This window comes from Leptonychotes weddellii, chromosome 3 (assembly GCF_054177405.1).
Source record: "Leptonychotes weddellii isolate Sample4059 chromosome 3, ASM5417740v2, whole genome shotgun sequence".
NCBI lineage: Eukaryota > Metazoa > Chordata > Mammalia > Carnivora > Phocidae > Leptonychotes > Leptonychotes weddellii.
The window spans coordinates 2,932,960-2,952,402 of record NC_138371.1 but is presented as its reverse complement, the minus strand read 5'-3'; the positions used below and the strand labels follow the sequence as shown (position 1 = coordinate 2,952,402).

General features: G+C 58.7%; 1 protein-coding gene across 10 annotated transcripts in view; it reads left to right on the top strand.

Moving 5' to 3' along the window:
• Window positions 1-19,424, top strand: part of MLPH (melanophilin) — a 38,396-nt gene extending 18,972 nt beyond the window's left edge. For 2 of the 10 annotated variants that reach the window (XM_081813335.1, XM_081813336.1), the window contains exons 2-13: window positions 1,091-1,312; window positions 2,767-2,805; window positions 4,320-4,423; window positions 5,625-5,741; window positions 6,857-7,073; window positions 9,239-9,378; window positions 13,036-13,221; window positions 13,486-13,641; window positions 15,107-15,199; window positions 15,840-15,911; window positions 17,464-17,521; window positions 17,848-18,979. In XM_081813335.1, the coding sequence (XP_081669461.1) occupies window positions 1,159-1,312; window positions 2,767-2,805; window positions 4,320-4,423; window positions 5,625-5,741; window positions 6,857-7,073; window positions 9,239-9,378; window positions 13,036-13,221; window positions 13,486-13,641; window positions 15,107-15,199; window positions 15,840-15,911; window positions 17,464-17,521; window positions 17,848-18,071 (1,560 nt within the window). In that variant the 5' untranslated portion in view covers window positions 1,091-1,158 and the 3' untranslated portion in view covers window positions 18,072-18,979. The other 8 variants (XM_081813332.1, XM_081813327.1, XM_081813329.1 and 5 more) reach the window with 8 other exon arrangements.
• Window positions 19,425-19,443: the final 19 nt, after the last annotated feature.

The following is a 19,443-nucleotide window of genomic DNA, read 5'->3' as shown; positions in this document are numbered from 1 at the left end:
ATGGACACCCTCCAAACCAGACCACTGCAGCCTTGGTCTGTGGGAACAAACCTGGAGGGGGGGGCAGCTCAGCCTGCTCCCCTGCTGGAAGGGACCCAAAACTGTTTGCGAGGAGATGCCTCCCGTCTTTGTCCCCAGGACACCTGTGGCCTCCTGGGGAGAGTGCAGTGACCTGTCACTTTCTCTGTAGGGTGCCAGCCCAACCCCCACTTCCCTGGTGTCGTCCTCTGCACAGAGCCCTTAGCTCAGGCCAGCGTGCAGAGCAGGGCCCTATAGAGAGGAGCACAGCCTTGCCCTTGTAATGAGCTTTAGCTCTGCCTTCTCTGTGGCTTCTGTGGCAGCTCTGACCAGCCTGTGAACCACCTGGAATTTTCTCTCTTCTTTAACCTCCTCTTAAACAATTAGAGTGGGCAACAGATTGGGGTTGGAAATAACCATGTGGCCTGACCAGGTGCACCCCCAGGACCCTACCTGGCCCTGGCCCTGCTGGGCTCCCCAGAGCCACCGACCTCACCCCCTCCAAGGAAGGTGACTGCAAGCCCACCCTCATCCAGTGAAACGGAGTGCTGGAACACAGTCTCTGAGCTCTGGGCTGTGCATCAGAAAAGCTCCGGGCTCTGTCTCAAAGCTAGAGTTCAGGACCTCTGTCCCTCCTCTCTCCATTATGAGTTAGGTGGTGTGGGCAAGCAGCGACAACAGTCCCAGCCTGTGATTCTGAGACTTGATGGGTCATGGCCCTTTGGCACTGGATGAAAGTCACGGGCATGCAGCCTGGAAAAATGTACGATTGTAAAGAGTCACGGAAATGTTTAAATGCGACTTCATTTCTATAAAAATAAGGTGTTTCCATTCCAGCCTACCCAAACTGCACGTTTGACCCCCAACTTGTGGGCTTCCCACTTGGGAGAGAGTGAGAGCTTGGAGCTGGCTCTGCAGATGGTGAGGGCTGCCAAGGGGTGCCTTGACCCGTTTTCTGTATATAAAAAAGTTCCTGTGTGTGTGTGTGTGCATGTGTGTGCAAACATTTAAAACCTGTTGCAAAAATAAGGCAGGCATCTCATAGATTCCTTGTTTCTGATATTTTCCTAAGGGGGTTGAAGGGCCGGATTAAGAAGGAGAGTTCCCAGAGGGAGCTGCTTGCGGACACGGCGCACCTGAATGAGACCCACTGTGCCCGCTGCCTGCAGCCCTACCGGCTCCTCGGGACCCCCAAAAGGCAATGCCTGGACTGCCGCCTCTTCACCTGCCAAGACTGCAGCCACGCCCACCCGGAGGAGCAGGGCTGGCTCTGCGACCCCTGCCACCTGGCCAGGTGAGCCACGGCCTGGCGTCCGAGGGACCCTGTGGGTGCTAGGGCCTGCTGTGTCCCCCCGGTGGGGCTGGCTGAAGAGGGGTGGGCACGGACAGGTGCCGCCTGGCACAGCATGGCGGGCCTGAGCTTGCTGTCTCTGCAGGGTTGTGAAGATCAGCTCCCTGGAATGGTACCACCAGCACCTGAGAGCCCGCTTCAAGCGCTTCGGGAGCGCCAAAGTGATCCGCTCCCTGTGCGGACGGCTGCAGGGGGGAGGTGAGGAGCGCACCTCTCCCCGGGATCGCTTTTGTTCCCACGCCTGTTTTTGGGTTTCAGGACCAAGCAGATCCTTTGGAATGGGTGTGTGCCCCTGTCGGTCCCTTTCGAGTGTTTTGTACAAGGTTGACTGCTCTCTGTGTGGTGCGAATTTCTGCACACCGCTCCCCGGCCTGGCCCCTGGGAAGTCCTGCATGCTGTTGACAGCCCCACTATTTGAAATCCTATTTTTCAAGGCTTCCTAGCAGGTTGAGAACTCATAGCTAAGGTCTCAAACTCAGTGGCTAGTCGAATAACCAGGCGCTGGTTAATACAACATGTTCTCCAGGCCCTTCCTCCCTGGGCGTCTGATGTGGGGCCTAGATTTTCTCTTTTCAACAAACATTCCCTGTGCGTCTCATGGGCCGAGGGGTCTTCCTGCAGCTGGAGGAGCTTGGTCTGGCCCCATCCCAGGGCTCAAGGGTGAGAACCACAGGGAGCAGGGCAGAGAGCCACACTGCAAAGTGTTTAAGAATCTCGACCCCAAAGGCGGCCCTGTTCCCAGAGGCCACGTTGGAACCCCTGAGGAGCTGACCTCCCTCTGGGAGGTGCCGATTCCAGGGACCGGGTGGGCTCAGGAATCCGTGTTGTGTGAAAGGCCGTGGGGATTGTGATGCCCAGCCAGGGTCCAGAGCTGCTGGAGCCAACACCAACCAACCAGCCCCTGCCCGTTTCAAAGTTGTCACCACCGAGGTGACAAGGTGGCGCTGTGGGGCAACAGGAACCCCGACTCCCAGCTGCTTCACCTGGGCCCCTGGGTCGCGTGTTCTGGGGTGATGGCCAGGCTGAATTCTCCCTGTGGGGTGCCTGGGAGTACAGCTCACTGACTCACAGAGGTTGCAGGGAAGGAAAGTTGCGTGTTTGTTTTCAAGTAGACAAACTGAAAAAATAGAAATGACTGAAGTCACTGTTTTGAAGCCTGGCCAGCCAGGGCCACGGGCAGACTGGTCAGCTGGGGTGAGGGGTGGGGGGTGGCCGGGGTCTTCTCCGGGTGAACCTGCAGAGCGACAGGCGTGTTTTCCCGAGGCCCCCACAGCAGGACGGGCAGATGCTGCGGGAGGCAGTTGTCCCAGGGCCGGGAAGGAAATGAGAGGGAACCCGTCCTCAAGCGCAGTCTCGGGAGGATGTCTTTCTCCCCAGTGCCTTTCCTTTGGTTCCAGGTTTGCCTGACAGAGCGCGAAGCTCGCCTGACATCCACAGTAAGTCCTTGGTGCTCGCAGGGCTTCGTGTTTCTTCCCACCTCGCTGCCAAGAGCGGCTGAGAACTCTCTCCCATGTCAGGAGCAGGGAACATCCTTTGGGCTTGCTCTCGAGAGATGCGTTAGTATCGCTCAAACTGCCGTCCCAAGTGGAGAGAGAGATGGAAGGAGTCCGTAACCAAAAGGGGCACAGAGCTCCTGTTCCTGTTCAGTCCTGGGGGAGCTCCACGCTGACAGGCCACGCGCACACATGCACACCCACACACACACACGCACACACAGGCGTGCGCCCCGGGCCTCCGGAAGCCATGCCCACATTCCCTCGGCACAGGTAGAGGTCAGCTCAGTGTCTTCTGTCTGGTGGTCTGGGGTGAATTTCCTCAAGACTCAGTGTCCAGAGAATGAAGATAATCACCCAGTCTGCCCGCTGCATGGGTCCGAGTTCGGCGGGTACAGAAGGGCTTACAGGGCATGCTCAAGCCCAGTAAATGCCCTGCTTGTTCATGCTTGAGACCTGCCCCCACCCAAAGGCACAGGGAGTGAGGGCCTGGGCGCGGGCTGGGGGGTGTGCAGGGGCAGCACGTGCGGGCCCGGCCCCACAGCCCATGCTCCCCCAGTGCAGAAGTGGCCTCGTAGCCCCAAGAGAAGGCCGATGATCCATGCTCTAAAACCCCAGAGCTCATTGCCTGGTCCCCTCTGGTGACCTAAAGGAGAACAAGGGCCAGACCAGTGGGAGAGCAGAGGGAAGAGGCTGTGATGGGGCCACCTGGGTGCTCAGGTGAGGCAGGGGGTCTGGGGGGCAAAGAAAGGAGGGGCGGGAGCCCTGGGGCTGAGGCTCACCTCCTTCCCAGCTGTGTCTGCAGCCTGCAGATAAGCACATGAAATGACTGTAGGTAAAGCAGTTTGTTTGAGAAAACATGACTTTGCCCTTGGCCTCCTTCACCACAAGGCCAGGGATACAGATTGCCCAAGAAACAGTCCATGAACAGAGGGTGAATGCCTATAGGCGTGACCCTCGACAAAATTGATGCAGAGTAATAGTTTTCTGCTGGGATTCAGACCGAGTCTAACTGATGCTTGGATAGGTCTTTGTAAAGCCAGCAGATGGACTTGCCTGGATGTGTCACAGTGGGTGGATGGATGGATATGTGCGTGCAGAATGAATGAATGAGTAGATGGAAGGATGGATGGAGAATGGATGGTTGGATGGATGGAGAATGGATGAGTGAGTGGATGGATGGATAGAAGGATGGATGGATGGAAAATGGATGAATGGATGGATGGGTGGATGGAAGGAGGATGGATGGGTGGATGGATGGAGAATGAATGAATGGGTGGGTAGGTAGGTAGGTGGATGAATAGTAGATAGATAGGTGGGTGGGTGGGTAGATGGGTGAATGGACGGGTGGTAGATGGGCGGGTTGGATGGATGGATGGGTAGGTGGGTGGGTGGATGGATGGTTTGCCCCCAGTCTTCTTCACCCTGGGTTGAATCATGTGTGTGGTCCATTGCAGGTGGGCCTGAGCCAAGCCCTGGTGAGGGAAGTGGAGACAGTGAGCAGACAGATGAAGATGGAGAACTGGACATAGTGGCCCAGGCCCAGCCCGTTGGCAGCAAGGTAAGTCTTCCCCAGTCACCTCTGCCCCTGCCCCTCCCCCAGCTGGAGCCTGGGGTTCTGATGTCCTAAAAATCTCAGTACTCTCCTTGACTCTACCAGTTCCCACAGCATGAGCACAAAGACCCTGCCTCCTTTGCCGTGCCCGGACAGTCTCTGAGGCACTGAGCACCAAATAGGATCATGTTTTCAGCACGTGGTGTCACCATAAGAAACCCTAAAGCAAGGTGTGGGGGAGACGGAGCCTGCAGGGAAGCTTGCTTGACCCGTCCAGTCAGGGTCCTGGGGGCAGGCTCGTGAGGTTGTGAGGGCAGGCAGGGGTCCCAGAGGGCACCCTGCTGTCCTCCAAGGTGGCCTTGGCATCTTTCAGGGAAGTGAATCCCTTTAGACTCCCCTCTATGAACATTTTACTTTTCTTCATAGCCAGCCACGAGCCTTGCTTTTATTAGTGTTTATTTCCATCTTTACTTACTTTGTAACTTATTTTTGGTGATCGACAAGCAGAGTATGCCCTGGGGTTTTGGGTGGGGGTGTGACGGAAGGAGAGCAGGTTGTGGGGGGGGGGGACAAGGAGTTTAGTTGGAGACACCGGGAGGAGGCCGGCGTCCGTGAGATTCGACACCGACCAGGTCTGGCCAGTCTACAGTGAGAAAATTGTATTCCTGCCACTCGGTGAGCTTAAAGAACACCAGCCAGTGTCTGGAATATTCCCTATACAATACCTTTAAAGGATCAAGGTTATCGTGAGGGAGGATTTCATCTGAACAACATGGAGCTCTCCCCCACCTCTGTGGCCTCACTGTGGGTGCCCCTCATTTGCCTGAACTCCCCGCCCGACACCTCTCAAGGGTACCTGTCAGCCCTAGAGAAGACTGCCGCCCTGCCCACCCCTCACCCCAAGGCTGCAGTGCTCCGGGACCTGTGTCCTTAGCACATCCGGGCAGCCGTAGGCCTCTTGGGCTGAGCAGGTGTTTCCTTTCACTCTAAGAGATGCTGAGGATGCAGCTTTTGCAGGAGATTCGGAGGGGGAGCCCTCTGGGCCCCCTGAAGCTGCCTTCGAGCTCCTTCGGGTTTATTTCTAGTGCAGGAAGTGGATGTGCCCCTGGAGGCACCCACCCTGCTGCCCAGGGCGGAGAGGCCCCTGGTCCTCTCTGTCAAGCTGACCCCGACTCTCCTCCTCTTGCCCACATCTGCACCTGCTAAGAAAAAGCGCCTTTCTATTCACGACTTGGACTTTGAGGCAGACTCTGATGACTCTACTTGGTCTGGCAGTCACCCCCCATATTCGTCCCCAGTCCCAGCGGCCACAGACAGCCTACAGGTCAGTGGGCTCTGGTGTCTGCCCCCGTCCTTCCCGGGATAACCTGAGCGACAGGTACTCAGGCCCCAGGTGGGGGACGGCGCTCCGGGAAGGGTTCCGATGGCCATAGCAGGCATCAGGGCACGACAGGCCAGGGGAGAATTGGGCTGGGGGCACAGGATCCAGAAGCTCCACACTCCCCATTTCTGCAGAGATGGGTCTGGCAGCTTGGAGAAGGGGAGTGCGGGATGGGAACCAAGGCTGGACAAATGAGGGGCCGGGGATCCGGGCTGGCTGCTTGTCCCAGAAGTAAGGCTTCTACCCTGTGATTCAGGAGGGCAGGCCAGGGAACCGGCGTCTGCCCTGGACTCAGGGCCCGACATGTGCCTGGGCGCCCGTCTGGTGAGTCCAGGCCAGAGCGGGGGCAGGGATGCATCTGCCCAGGCTGATCCACAGACCACTTTGGGGGAAGGACAGCAGGGCAGTGGGCTGGCACTGCAGTGGTCTTTGGGCCACAAGCCTGCTCCCGCTGCAAGACCAGCTCCTGCGGCCTCCAGGGCCTGAGGACTGCCTCCTTCCTGCCCCCCTCAAGCTGGAAAGGAGCTGGGGCATGTGGCTTCCAGAAGCCCTCAGCACCTTTCTTCCTTGGGGACGAGGGCACAACAGAGAGAACCCTCTGCCGGCCCGAGGAAGGGTAGAGGAGGAGGTGCTGGGGTTGCAGCCGAGGGGCCCCCCGGGAGCCCTGCCCACACTCCCTCTTCCCTTTCTGGGAGTATTAAGGTGCATGCAGTTAGAACAATGCACCCCCCCCCAAAAAAATAACTTTCCCATCCGCCTCCTCAGGGCTTCAGTCTCTAGGTGGGTCGGAGCCTCCAAGACTGTCAGATGTGTTCCCTTGTACAATGAGTGGCTCAGGGTCTCGGGAGCCCCAGCCTTCCACGGACACATGGGACAGAGTAGGCAGTAAATGGCTTTCAGCAGGATTTCTGGAAGTAAAGGGAACTGAATCACAAGGGGCCAGAGCTGAGGGGTGTCTAGCGTTTGCTCAATGATGTCGGGAAACCCTCCAGGCTGGGATGGAAAGACCTACATGCCAAGCAGCTGCCCCTCCTAGTAAAACCTCACGCACCTGGCAGGTCCCGTGTGCTCAGGCCTTCATGGATGAACCCCATGCAAAGGACACCTCCCCGGAGGCCACGGTCCTGGAGGAGGCCAATGTCAGCGCCTCTGGGTGCCAGCCCCGTCCAGAAGAGCAGACGGACGGCCTCTCACCTGAGGGACAGGACACCCTCACTGAGCTCTGCATCCCTGGAGAGTCGTGCATTACAGCCCCAGGGACTCCTGCCACAGCTGGTAGGTCCGTTGATGGGCTCTGCATGGGGGAAGCGGTCCATGGAAAACCCGTCCACTGCCCTGATTTGTGCAGACATCCTGGCCGGTTGATAGCAACCCCTTCCTTCCCCACACTGTCCGGCATGTGCGGTCCTGGTAGACGCCATCCACATCTGCTCCCCGCCCCCCAGGCTGGGCGCTGCTCTTGTAACACTCAGAAGTCCCAGCATTAGCACCTCAGCTGGCCACACAGCTCGCTGCCGGCCATAGGGAGGGTACTGAGCTGGCTCGGGGTAGGGACGTGCAGGTGTCCTTGAAATGAATTAGGATCACTGGTCACCTGGACCAACGATCCTGATCAAAGGATAGGGCAGGTCCAAGCCTGGGGACTGACGCTGCACCTGGGGACCCATAGTACACTTCGGGATGGACAGTGCACTTAGGGACAGCGCACTTGGGGACAGGCGACGCACTTATGGACGGACAGTACACTTGGGGACAGGTGGGGCAGGTTCCGTTTGGGCACTGCTTCCCCTGGTCCACCACCAGCTCCCAGCTTTGAATCGCGAGGTCTGCAAGTGCTGAGAACCTAGACTTGCTCAGTTTAATTTTGTTGCCAGACAGTGTGCTTCGTAATGAAATCCTGAATTGCTGTCTTTTCCTGTGCCCTGTGGGTTCAGGAGTTCAGACACCCTACGGATGCAGGAGCAGATGAAACCACGGAGGCAGCCCGGCCCTCCCGCTAACGAGCCCCCACGTGGCCGCCGCGTGGGGCTAGCTGCCGGGAAAAGTGGTTAAGACACCGTCTGCCAGGAAATAGGTCCCCTTTCTGTTTTTCTTTCTCATTATATTATAGGAACCATAATCTCATGGTCCACAGGCTGATTAGGATGCTGGAGGCATTTTGGGAGGAACATGGGGCTTTAATTCCCCCTAAACAGTGAATAAATGAATCTATATTGAACAAGTCCTAGAACAGGGACGTGCACAGGATCTGTGCCCCCCCGCCCCACCGTGATCCCACACCACCCGAGGACATGGACAGGGCGGCGGGCAGGGAGGGAGAGACCGCGTTTCTGATCAGCCAGCACAGCTTTCACCTCCTCCCTTAAACTGGGAGCGTCTCACGGGGACATGTAGGAGTTTGATGGGCAGCGTTGTCTCAAGATGCGTCAGGCAACCCGCAGGTGTGCCATCTGAGGTTTGGTGGAACGTGGCATGCCACTCGATCCACCTGCTTAGCCACTGTGACTCGGTTTCTCCTCACTGTGAAGAGGGCTTCATGCCTATCGTGCGGCATGGTTGTAGACACTAAACGAGATCGTAGTATCACAAACCTCTCGGCTTAAAACAGCGCACCTCCATCCTATCTATCCTTGTGGCCGGGAGCCGGGGCGCGGCCTCACTGTGTCCTCAGCGTGCGGTCTCCCAGGCCGAAACCAGCGGGGCCTGGGGCTGGAGTCCCACTGGAGCTCGGGGCCCTCTCCCAAGCTCGCTCAGGTGCTTGGCAAGACTCACCGAGCCAGTGGGGGCTGGTGCCGTCGAGGACAGAAGGGGCTGTGCACGGTGACTCCCTGGTGCAGGAGCTCCCGTGTGGTCAGCCCCGGCCACACCTCCTTCCCACCCCCCACCTCCCAGGGTGGTGTGTGCGGCACCATCCAGGCTGCCTGGAGCCCTGGGTACCTTTGGTGAGGCCGTGGGGATAGTGAGCTTCCCCCCCCACACACCTGGAGTCCAGGATGAGCATTTCCAGGCACATTGTGGATGACCCAGATCCACATAAAGTCAGGCATGAGAAAAAGCCCATAGTGACCAATGTGGAAAGACGTCCCAACGTCCCCTCCACTCACGGACACTCCCCGGGCCCTGCATGGGCCACACTCCGGGCACATGGGTTCCGGTGGTGGAATGCGGTGCACTGTGATCCTCCCGCTGACCATGTACCTCTTTGCTCCCCTGGCCCCACCGAGAGTGCCAGGCAGGGGCCTGGTTCCTGAAGCTTCCGTGTGAGGGCTTGCCATCGCTCCATTCCGACTTTGATCTGAGGTTCTCGGCTCCCTCCCCTCTGGGGGCTGTGATCACGTCTGCGGTTTCCCTCATCTCTCGTTTTCCCTTATTGGGAAAAACGTGTCCACTGGCTTCCAGCTTTTCGCTCTGCGTAACTCGATCCCACTCTCACTCCAAAGGGACGAGCGCCATCGGGAGTGAGCAGCTCCCCTCCCGGTATCTGGCCGCCGTGGACACCTCCGATGACGAGAGCACCCGGGCTCCCAGTGCGGCCTCCTGCCGTTCCAGACAGAGAGGCCACGCCCCGTCCCAGAGCCAGGTAAGGCAGCTGCGAACAGTTCCTTCTTGCTGCTGCCTTGGGTGGAGCCTTTTTACCTTCACGCCAAGTCATGTCGGAGACATCAGAGCTTCCAGTGCTTTAAAACTGCTCGTTTGCACAAGCCTACGTAGCAGATGCGCGTGCGATATCTTCAAAATAGCCACTGTTCTATCGACGTGAAATTCACAGAACGTAAAATTCAGCGTCCTGAAGTGGACATTCACTCGCACTTAGTACATTCACAGTGTCGTACTCCTGTTGGTCCCCAAACGTCATCGGCCCAAAGGGAAACTGATCCCGTGAGCAGTCGCTCCCTGTCCCCTCCCTCCGGCCGCGGGCGGCCACCAGCCTGCTTCCTGTCTCCGGGCTTCGCCTCTTCTGGGCGTTGCATCTAGACGGAAGCGTTCGCCGCGTGACTTTCGTGTCTGGCTTCCTGCACGCAGCGTCACGTTTTCGAGGTCCATATTGTAGCTCATATCAGTGCTTGATTCCTTTGGATGCAAATACTTTATACTGGATCAAGTGTTCTGTCATTGACAAGAGGAGGAAATACTCCTTTTATACCTTTAGCAGACGTCATGCAGGGTTTAAGAAAATTTAACTTAGAATACGTAACACCTGTTAAAGGAGTGCGCCTCCCTCACACTGCAGAGCCTGATTTATGACCTAAACCACAGGGTTCCTCTGAGTACCCCGGGTTCCCTTTACTGAGTTTAAACCATGGTCCCACTTACAGACAGATTTAGGTCTGAGCAAGTACACTTTACTGGGGGAAGACGACAGTGCTTCATACGAGGACAGCATGACCACTAGCCTGATACAGACTCACCAAAGACCCGGGTCAGGCCCAACTCCTATGGAGGAGATCGTGGGATTGGGGCCGTCTGTAAGTGAGTGACTGGAAGCAGGAAACCGACAGGAGGGCCCCGCTCTGGATGGAGAATCTCGGATGTAGCTTAGCCACAGCTGGTCTCAGGCACATTTTCAGGAGCCGGGACTGATGCAGGTTCTAATGCATGGCACAGAGCTCCTCCCGGGACCCTCCCCCAGGGAGGTTTGAGGGGTGGGGGATGCGCCTGGGGAGCCTCCCCTCAGGGGACCCAGGGGCTGAGCTCTGGGCTATCAGGTGGAAGGACTGACCGATGTTGAGCGTGTTCAGAAAAGGCAGGAAGCAGCTGGGATGCGTGCAACTGTGCTTGATGCAGCTCCAGAAGCAGGCGGGAGGGGCGGGGGACCGAGGGGCAGGCGAGGGGGCCAGAGCTGGGAGGGGCTGTTCTGCAGGGAGCTAGGGCCTTCCCCAGCCCCTTACCCTCTGTGCACTCAGACGACCCAGGGGGAGCGGGTCTGACACAGCCACAGCGCACACCACCAGCTAAAAGTCCTGGCTGTCACCCCACCAGCACGGCCCACAGCCATCGGTGACCAGGGGAGCTGCCCAGCAGGGCCCAGGCTTTGCTGAACTCTGTCCCCAGCAGCATATGTGCCCGCATGGGGCAGGACCTGCACAGGCAGGTGGGGTGCCGGCCGCTCCCCAGTCTCAGCTGACGTAGGAAAGGTTAGAGGTTCTTCCAACCTCCATCCTCTCGCCGAGCCCCAGGAAATGCTCTGCCGAAAACAAGCAGCGGACTTGTAGAAGGATAGAAGGAGCCCTTCCTTGCACGGCTTTTGAGGAATCGGTGTATGTTTTATGTTTTAAAATTGACTGGGCTCAACAGTGTCAGCAGAACAGAAATGTGGAGTCTCGCGCTCTCCAGAGTCAGTGCCCTCAGGCACAGCTGACTCTCTTTCCTGGAATGCCGCCCAGAAGCTTCCTACAGCCAGCAGGCTAGAAGTTCTCTGGGCCCACCCTCCGTCTCTGGAAGAAGTGCCCTCTCCCCCTGCCCTGAGCACAGCAGGGTGTGACAGGCCCTGAGAAGGTCTGCAGTGAAAGCCATCTACCATTCTGCACCCAGGGTGGCTCACACTTCTCGGGGCCTGAGCCCCCTTTTACAGAATAGTGAGGAAAACACTACGCAGGAAGGTGACCTTTGATCAGACCAGGGCTCAGTGTCCAGGAGGGCTGGGGGCCGGCGGTGGAGGGGCGCTGAGACCAGGACAGGTGAGACCAGAGCCACGGCCGGCAGAGAAGCCCCCAGTCAGAAGGCGGCAATAAAGACTAGAATTGTCTATTTTCAGCAAGTTTTTAACTTAACAACTTTAGTAACTTTCAGTAAAATACATGCCTGGACATCTAGCCCCACTGGTACCTGCCATCCTTCCTGCCTCCTTGAACGATTCCCTATTTCATGCTTAGAGCCCATCTCCGACTCCACCTCCACCAGCATCTCACCCGGCATGTGCCCCTCGCATCTTTATGTAAAGGCAAGTGGGCAGCAGGCCCGGTGCACCGGGGAAAACCCAGGACAGACTCTTACAGGGGTCCCTGCGAGGGGCCGCGGGTCCGTGCTGCCCCTCAGCTCCTGCCTCTTCTCCAACCCCAGATGAGCATTCCAGTTCCTTGTCTTGGGGTACTTTTCTTTCTCACTCTGGGGGTGACATTTGACAGTGACCGTGTCGGGGGGTCTGCCGTGGCGGCCACGTGTCCTTTGCACACCGTGCTCTCCGGGAGACAGAAGCGGTCTGTGCACACTCCTGCAGCCCGGTATCGATGCCCGCCTCTCTGCCCAGTGCAGCCAGAGCGGGGCTCAGTTACCAGCAGCCGCTCTGAGTCCTCACCGAGACTTGTGCTGACGTTTCTCAGCTTCCTGTTCTTCTTCGGGCAGATTGGCCCCTCAAGGGCCATTCCCCTCTGAAAACAAGGTGAGCCACAGATAATGGCAGGAAAGACGTACCTGCTGGGCTTGGAAGAAGACGGAAGAATTGATTTTCTCGGGTCTCGGTCTGGGCGCTAATAGACTCTGGTGACTCAGGGGGAGAGGAAGTTGTAATTTTAGTCACTTGAGGTTGTTACCTGGCACCTCCTGGCCCACAGTGACCCAAGGCTCTTGCCAGCTAATGACTTTTGGTTCGAGCAGCCTGGCATCATGAACTGGCGCCTTCCTGTGCTGATCAGGAGCGGCGGTGGCAAGACAACAGCTAACCCTTGGTCATGACGCATCATCCCTTTCAGATTCAGCTTCCTTGCTCGCTGAATTTGTCACCTCTTCTGTGCTCACTCCCTTACCCTCTCTTCTGGTGCCACTCCCAGCTTTCGCTTGGTATTCTAGAACTCTCGGTGTCAAAATGTGTTTCACGCTCCCTTCCCAGGTCATGTTATGGATGGCAGCCTTAGCTTTCCTTCCAGTGCTTGGGAATTTGGTGCTTCTGCGGTGATGGGCCCCAGATTCCTGCTGGTGGCTTTGTCCTCCGGCCAGTCCCTCGGCTTGGGGGCCCCATTTAGGGTCAGAGGGAAGAACTGTCCTCCCATGGTAAAAGTGTCCACAAGGGAAAGCTCAGTGTCTCGTTCACAAAAGGTAGGTCTTTGGCCTGGGTGGCAACAGGATCACGAGGAGCGCCCCACCCTGCAGAGCCCGGTTTCTGAGGGCCGGGACTGGCCCCAGCACGGGCACTGCGGGCAAGCTCTTCTGTAGAAGGGGTGGAGACTTCTCCCAGAGCCCTGCCTCTGAGCACGGTGCACACGGATGAACAACTGAACGCAGATCTGTTCGTTGGTTTCAGCGTCTCACGGGCTGCGAGCCCACAGATGCCGACAGAGAAGAAGAGACCCTCAGGAGGAAGCTGGAGGAGCTGACCAGCCACATCAGTGATCAGGGGGCCTCATCCGAGGAGGAGGGGAGCAAGGAGGAAGAGGCAGACCTGGACAGGAGCCCCTCCATCAAGGACCTCCCCGGGGCAGCCCCGGAGGTGAGGCCGCCCAAGTGGGCTCGGCAGGACCCGGGCAGAGGTGGGCCCAGGAGGCAAGAGTTTGTGACTAAGCCACTGGCCCACCCCAGGCAGCCGGCCAACGCACGGTCGGCCCTGAGCCCCAACAAGAGCTGCATGGGATGCTTAACCCTCGGCCAGCCCCGCCCGAGTTCAGAGGAAAGAGTGTCATAGGATGGGCCCGTCTTGGGGAGGGCCCTGACATCTCTCCTGCTGGCGGTCATGTTCCGTGTTTCCCTCTCTTAGATGAGCGTGGCTGCGGGCCAGGCGTACAGACAGGAAACCACCCCCCAGGACCCTCAGGACCTCGTGCAGCCCGGCAGGACCACAGACGAGGAGCTGCTGGAGCTGGAGGACAGAGTGGCCCTCACGGCCTCTGAGGTTCAGCAGGTGGAGAGCGAGGTAGCACCAGGCCCGGGGGATGGGGGGCTCCCCAAGTGGCATCGTGGTGGGCCCTGAAGTTCTGGAGGCTGCGGACAGCCCACCCAAAGCTCCGGAATAGGAGCTTGGGGGTTTCCGTGGGAATTGCCCATCCCACCACCCCTGTCTTCGTCCCATTTGCCTTGGTGAGAGGCAAGCAGAGTTTTCATCCCTACAGGAACGATGTTGACGCTTACCCCTCCCTATCCCAGCAGGAGGGGGCTTCTTCAGAAGCAGGCTTAGGTCTGAGGACAGCGCTGGGGCTCAGGACCAGACTGACACAAGGGCCATCCTGTGAGCCCGAGTGTGGGTCCAGGACTTGAGTTCGGGTGAGGGTTGTATTAATAGTGTACAAAGGTCAAAGGACAGAGCCAGGGTCTCTCAGGGACAGCCGAGGTGACTGGGCTCTGCCCTGCCCTCCCCTCGGGGACCCCCAGAGAAAAGAGGGTCTGCCCCTCAGGCTGCAAGGGGAGCCAACACCCACGGCCCTTGCTCGCTTCTGCTCATCAGCAGGTGCCCACCGGGAGTAAGGAGCGTGTCTCCAGAGCTGTGCTCATTAGGGGGACAAACCAGCCCAGGGACTTTGCGTTCTTTTATTCCTTCTTGCTCGGCAAACTATTTCAAACTCCTGAAAATGGCAGGACACAAAAGACACAGCTGGTGCATTCTTAGATGGAGCCCCTGCCTTCATGGAGGCTTATGCTTTCGTGGGAGGAGATAGAGGACAAGCCAACGGCCAAGGAGCTCAGTTCTTGAAGCGAGCTGTGCAAACAGGAAGTGAGGGTGGCTCGGTGGAGCCACCAGGTGGGCTGCTCAGGAAGGGTTATTACAAGAAGAAGACAGCACACATGTGCAAAGGTCCTGGGGTGGTCTTGAACTTGGCGTGTTCAGGAAGGAGCAGTGAAACCCTGAGCCTGGGGCAGAGGGATTGAGGGGGAGAGGGTAGGAGGCAGGTCCAAGAGGAGGGCAGAGTCCAAAGAGCCGTCGGATGGATTAGAACAGGGGTGATGGGGCCTTGTTTCTGCTTCCAGAAGTTTCCTCTGGCTGCTGTGGGGGCCGATTTAAAATGACATCAGGAAGGCAGGCTCTGCCAGATGCCAGCCAAGCCTTTGCCCAGAGTGTAGCCCTGTCCCTTAGAGCTATGGTGACATGGTCCCCAGCACTGCCCCTCCTTCCATGCCTGGGGGGATCCAGGCTTCCTGATGTGCCGAAAGTGTGCAGAGCCCCCCTGCTCCTGTCTGGAGGGTGACCCGCAAGGAACAGCAGCCCCTTCCCCGACAACCATGGAAGATGCATGAAAATGGGCCCCCAGGAAGCACGTCTGTCGGGACCCCTATCTTAAGGGGACCGTAACAAAATCAGTGAACGGGCGGCTTCTCTTCCTGGACTGTGATGTCGAGTTCGCACATCAGAGTGACGTCCGTGTGTCTGTCCTTTTTCCTGCCAGGTCTCCAACATCAAGTCCAAGATTGCTGCCTTGCAGGCTGCAGGGCTCTCGGTGAAGCCGTCGGGAAAGCCCCAGAGGAAATCCAACCTCCCTGTGAGTGCAGGGGCCCCGGCGCCCAGCTTTGTGCCCAGAGCCCCAGCCACCCCAGCCCCCCAGCCGCTGCCCTCCCCACCCCGGGGCCTGAAACCAAGAGGCTGGCTGGCCGCCTCCCTTCCGGCCCCGCCAGCCTGGCTGGATGTGACTGGAACAGATTCTCCGGGGACGGCAGAGAGGGGGCTGCCCCTCCCCAGCCCTGCGGCAGGTCTGGGACCAACATCCTTCTCCCCAGAGTCAAGCTGGGGTCCCCAGGCCAGTCACACCGGTGGGGTAACCTGGCAGGCGAACACAGTGTGGTCCCGGGAGAGCCCCAGGTCCAGCTGCAGGTGATATACAGGATGCCCAGTACGTCTGAACTTCAGATAAACGACACGTCATTTTTGAGCGTACGTATTTCCTGTGCGATACTTGGAACATACTTATAAACAAACCTCATTCATTGTTTATCTGAACTTCAGAGCTAACTGGCTACTCTGTGTGTTACTTTGTTGAACCTGGTGCGCTGGGGGCTGACGGCCGTCCCTGAGCGCCTGGCCCCGTGCTCAGGGAGAAGGGCCGTCCCTCTGTCCCGCCTGCCCCCCTGTGACGGGGGTCAAACAAGGAGCCATCAGATACAGGCTTTTTCCTTGTCCTCCAGATATTTCTTCCCCGACTTGCTGGGAGATTGGACCAGAGTCCTAAGGATCCGAATGCAGACCCTGCGGAGGAGGTATGGGTCGTCGCAAGAGAGTGGGGCGGCTCTTCCAGTCGCGGGATGAGCCCGGGCGGTGGTGGGCTGACCCGTACGGACTGAGTGAGCTCCGCCAGCCCCGCAGGACGGCGTCCTCAGAGGCGCATGCTGGGACAGGGTTGGCGTCAGACTGTGGGGGAAACCCAGGAAAATCCAGCTGGGGAGCGGGAAGGTGGGGCAGAGAGGGAAGGAGGCAAACCCCATGCAAGGTATGTTTGGCTCAGAGGGACGCATTGGGCGTTGTCCTGCGTGGGGGCAAGGAGGCCGCGTGCACCCCTACACGCCCGTCACTCATGGACGCCGTCCATTCCGGGCTCTTCCTGGCCTTGCGCAGGCAGGCGGGCTCCAGCGACCTGGGGACAGGCCCCATCTGGGAGATGCAGGTGCTCTAGCAGTGGACGCATCAGGAACCCGGGCGCATGCGGTGGCACGGGGACCAGGGGTGTGGGAGACGGTGGCCCCATTCACAGCGTGCAGGGGAGGCGCCGGCCGGGAGTGAGCCCGATCTCCAAGGTGCAGGTGGTGCGGTTAGGGGTGCGGTGGGAGGCGCCATCCCCAGTACCCCAGAAAGAGTGGCGTCTAGTCCCAGTCCTGCCTGCTGCCTGATGCCCCCAGGAGCCATAGCAAACACGCGGTCACGTGTGTATCGTGATAAGGACACTGGGTAGCTCTTTACAGGTAGAAACAGTGCTTTAACTGCTCTTCCATTTGAGGTTCACAAACCTGGTTGAGGAGGCATTGGGATTAAGCCTGTTGTCCCTATGAGCCAACCCAAGCTCAGGGAGGTTGACGTACTTGATTGAGATCACACAGACCATAAGGGACGGAGGGGTCTCGGCCCAGGCCCCCTGGCCCTGACGTCCCACCCTCTTCTGGGGACCACGGTGCTTCCTGACTGGCTCAGGGAAGCCCAGCCCCGGACGCCTCTCCTGCAGGCCTCCAGGTGCAGCCCACAAAACCAGCGAGGCAGAATCTCGGGGGCCGGACATTGGGAAGATTTCCAGGGGGGTCAGGCCACCTGCTCGTGCCCGGAGAGGCAAAACAGGGAGTGGACGATGCCATCACGGAGAGGCTGTCAACGGGAGAGTGAAGGGAAGGCGTGGGGACCAAAAGCCATGGGCGCTGGGGACATGTGAGGAGCAGGTAGTCTCCCAGTAACCCAAAGAAGGGGCTAGTGGCCCCTTTTCCAGACAAGTTCAGAGAGGACACACAGTCGTCCACATCACAGCGGTGGGTGGGGGGTACCTGGATTTGAACCCAGGTCTGCGGGGCTGAGATGCGTGCTCTCCCTGCCCTCCCACCCACCGTTGACAAACGTACGCGTCTCTTTTATGCTCTGGCGTTTGGTGCTTCATTTATTGATACCGTGTATTTTAACATTGACAAAAGTTCTGATATTGCCTAAGAACAGAAGACAGCTGACCGGATTCACTAGAATCTGGAAGAACCGTGAGAAGTCCCAGTTTAGCTCCCAGTGTTGCCAAGGATTACAGTAGTTCAGTGAAGCCCTGAGATGTCTTCTTTCTTCTAGGTGATGACAGCGCCCTGTCTTCTCAGAAGGAAGTTCGGTAATTCCCCGAAAAGTCAAGGTAAGAGTTAGCGGCTTCCCTCAACCCCGAGGGCCTGGGAGATGAGCTCGAGGGTGTGAAAGTGGCCAGTGGGGGTTCTGCATTTCTGTGTAATCTCTGGGACACAGCATCCCTTGCCCCCGGGGCCTGAAGGATGACTCCCCAAGCCGCTCCTGCCAGGAAGCATTCCAGTGGGTTGGTGTTCTGGAACCCGCCTGGTTGGGCACGCAATGGGCGTGGCGCTGGCGTTTTCCACGTTTTGCATTGTAAACTGCTCTAAGGCTTAAGGCTTATCACCCTTCTCGTGCAAAGCACAGAAGGTAACTTAGCTTCCCTTGATGTCTCAGTGGTGACCAGGACATCAACTTTGCTCCACGACCAGGGTGATAGGCCTGGCTGCCTCGTCCACGGTGCATGGCCGGGCTGTCGGGGAATCGTGTCTTGCTCCCCTTGCAGCCCGCCTGAGGATCACAGAGGGAAGCAGCCCCTTTCCCAGGTCAGGGTCCAGTCCCTCCGCTGCTGTGTCAGGCCTCTGAGCCACTGTGGCATCTCCTCTTGTCCCTGCATCTGAGCTCTGCCCTCACCACCCACAGCCATGGTCCCAGCACACAGAGCTCTCTGTGTTCCTCTTCTGCTCCCGAACAATCGTTGGCTCCCACCTGCCTGCAGAATGAGTGGGATTTCTTAGCACAGCCTTCCAGACCCTTACTTTCTGCCCCACACGGGACCCCTGGGTGAACAACACACACCTCACAGGCACATGGGGGTGTTGAGCGCTCTGTGCACACACACCTCCGTACCTTTGCCTGGGCCGGGCCTTCTGCCCGGAGCGCTCCTCGCTCCCTTTCCTACCCGCCTCTGCCCTCTGAAGGCCAAGTGCAGCGTCCCCTCCCAGGAGGTTCTCCACCACCTCCAGAACATTCTCCACCACCTCCTCAGGGGACATCTTTGCACAGCCCTCTTTGCACCCAGCTCTCCTCCATGCAGCTTCCTCTTTGCACCCCAGAGCTCCCCGACCCGGGCAGGTCAGGCCAGAGACAGAGCTGGTCCCGAGGCCCTTTGAGGCGAATCCCTGACTCAGGGCCACGAGCGGGGTGACGGACTTTGTCAGCGAGGCCACCTGCCGCGGAGCGGGGGGAGCTTCCAGCAGGCCCCGGGGCTACCACCCAAGTGAAAGCTCACGGTTGCAGCGGGGGGCCACGGGGCGAGCGCCTGGTCAGTCAGAGGCCGCTCACCTGGTCCCGGGCCCCCTGGAGCCAGCGGGCTTTCCAGGGACTAAACGGCCCGGCTGCAGCTGCTGGTCCCCACACTCCTCTCCGGTCACCACGGCCAGCCTCGGCGGGGTGGCTTCTCACCCGTGTGCCAGACGTCCGTCCCCACACGGGAAGGGTTCACTGCCCCGTAGCTGGGATCGCTGGGTTAGCAGCACCCTCCACAGAGTTTAGGAGCAGGAAGGGGGGCAAAGCCCGGCAACTCGTTCTCTGCCCACAGTGGAACCCTGAGCTCGTTTGCCGGCCCCCCTGCCAAAACACGACACTCAGCCCTGCTGTGTAGCCTCTGCCAATTTCCGTGCTGTAAACACTCCGCCGCGGCTGATGTCAAGCTGCCACCTTGACGTCAGGGGACACGGGGCTGGGCAGAGGAGACGTGGCCCAGCACCCCCTCCCCGAGAGCAGGTGCATGTCAGGCAGGGCCCCCACTACACCTGCCAGAGGAGGGAGACCCCCGGGATTTGCTCACTTGTGCCCATGAACACAAACGGTTGACTAGGATGTGAGACCAAATGCCGCAGCTACACGACCGAAGCCCTGGGGGGGGACCCTCTTCTGAGGGGCAGGGTTCCCAGACCCCCCAGGCCCGTGGCACTTCAAGAATTAAAGGAAACGCAATGGCGTGTTGTGTTGTGTTTCGCCCGAGGGAGCATTTCTGGAGCCGAGAGATAG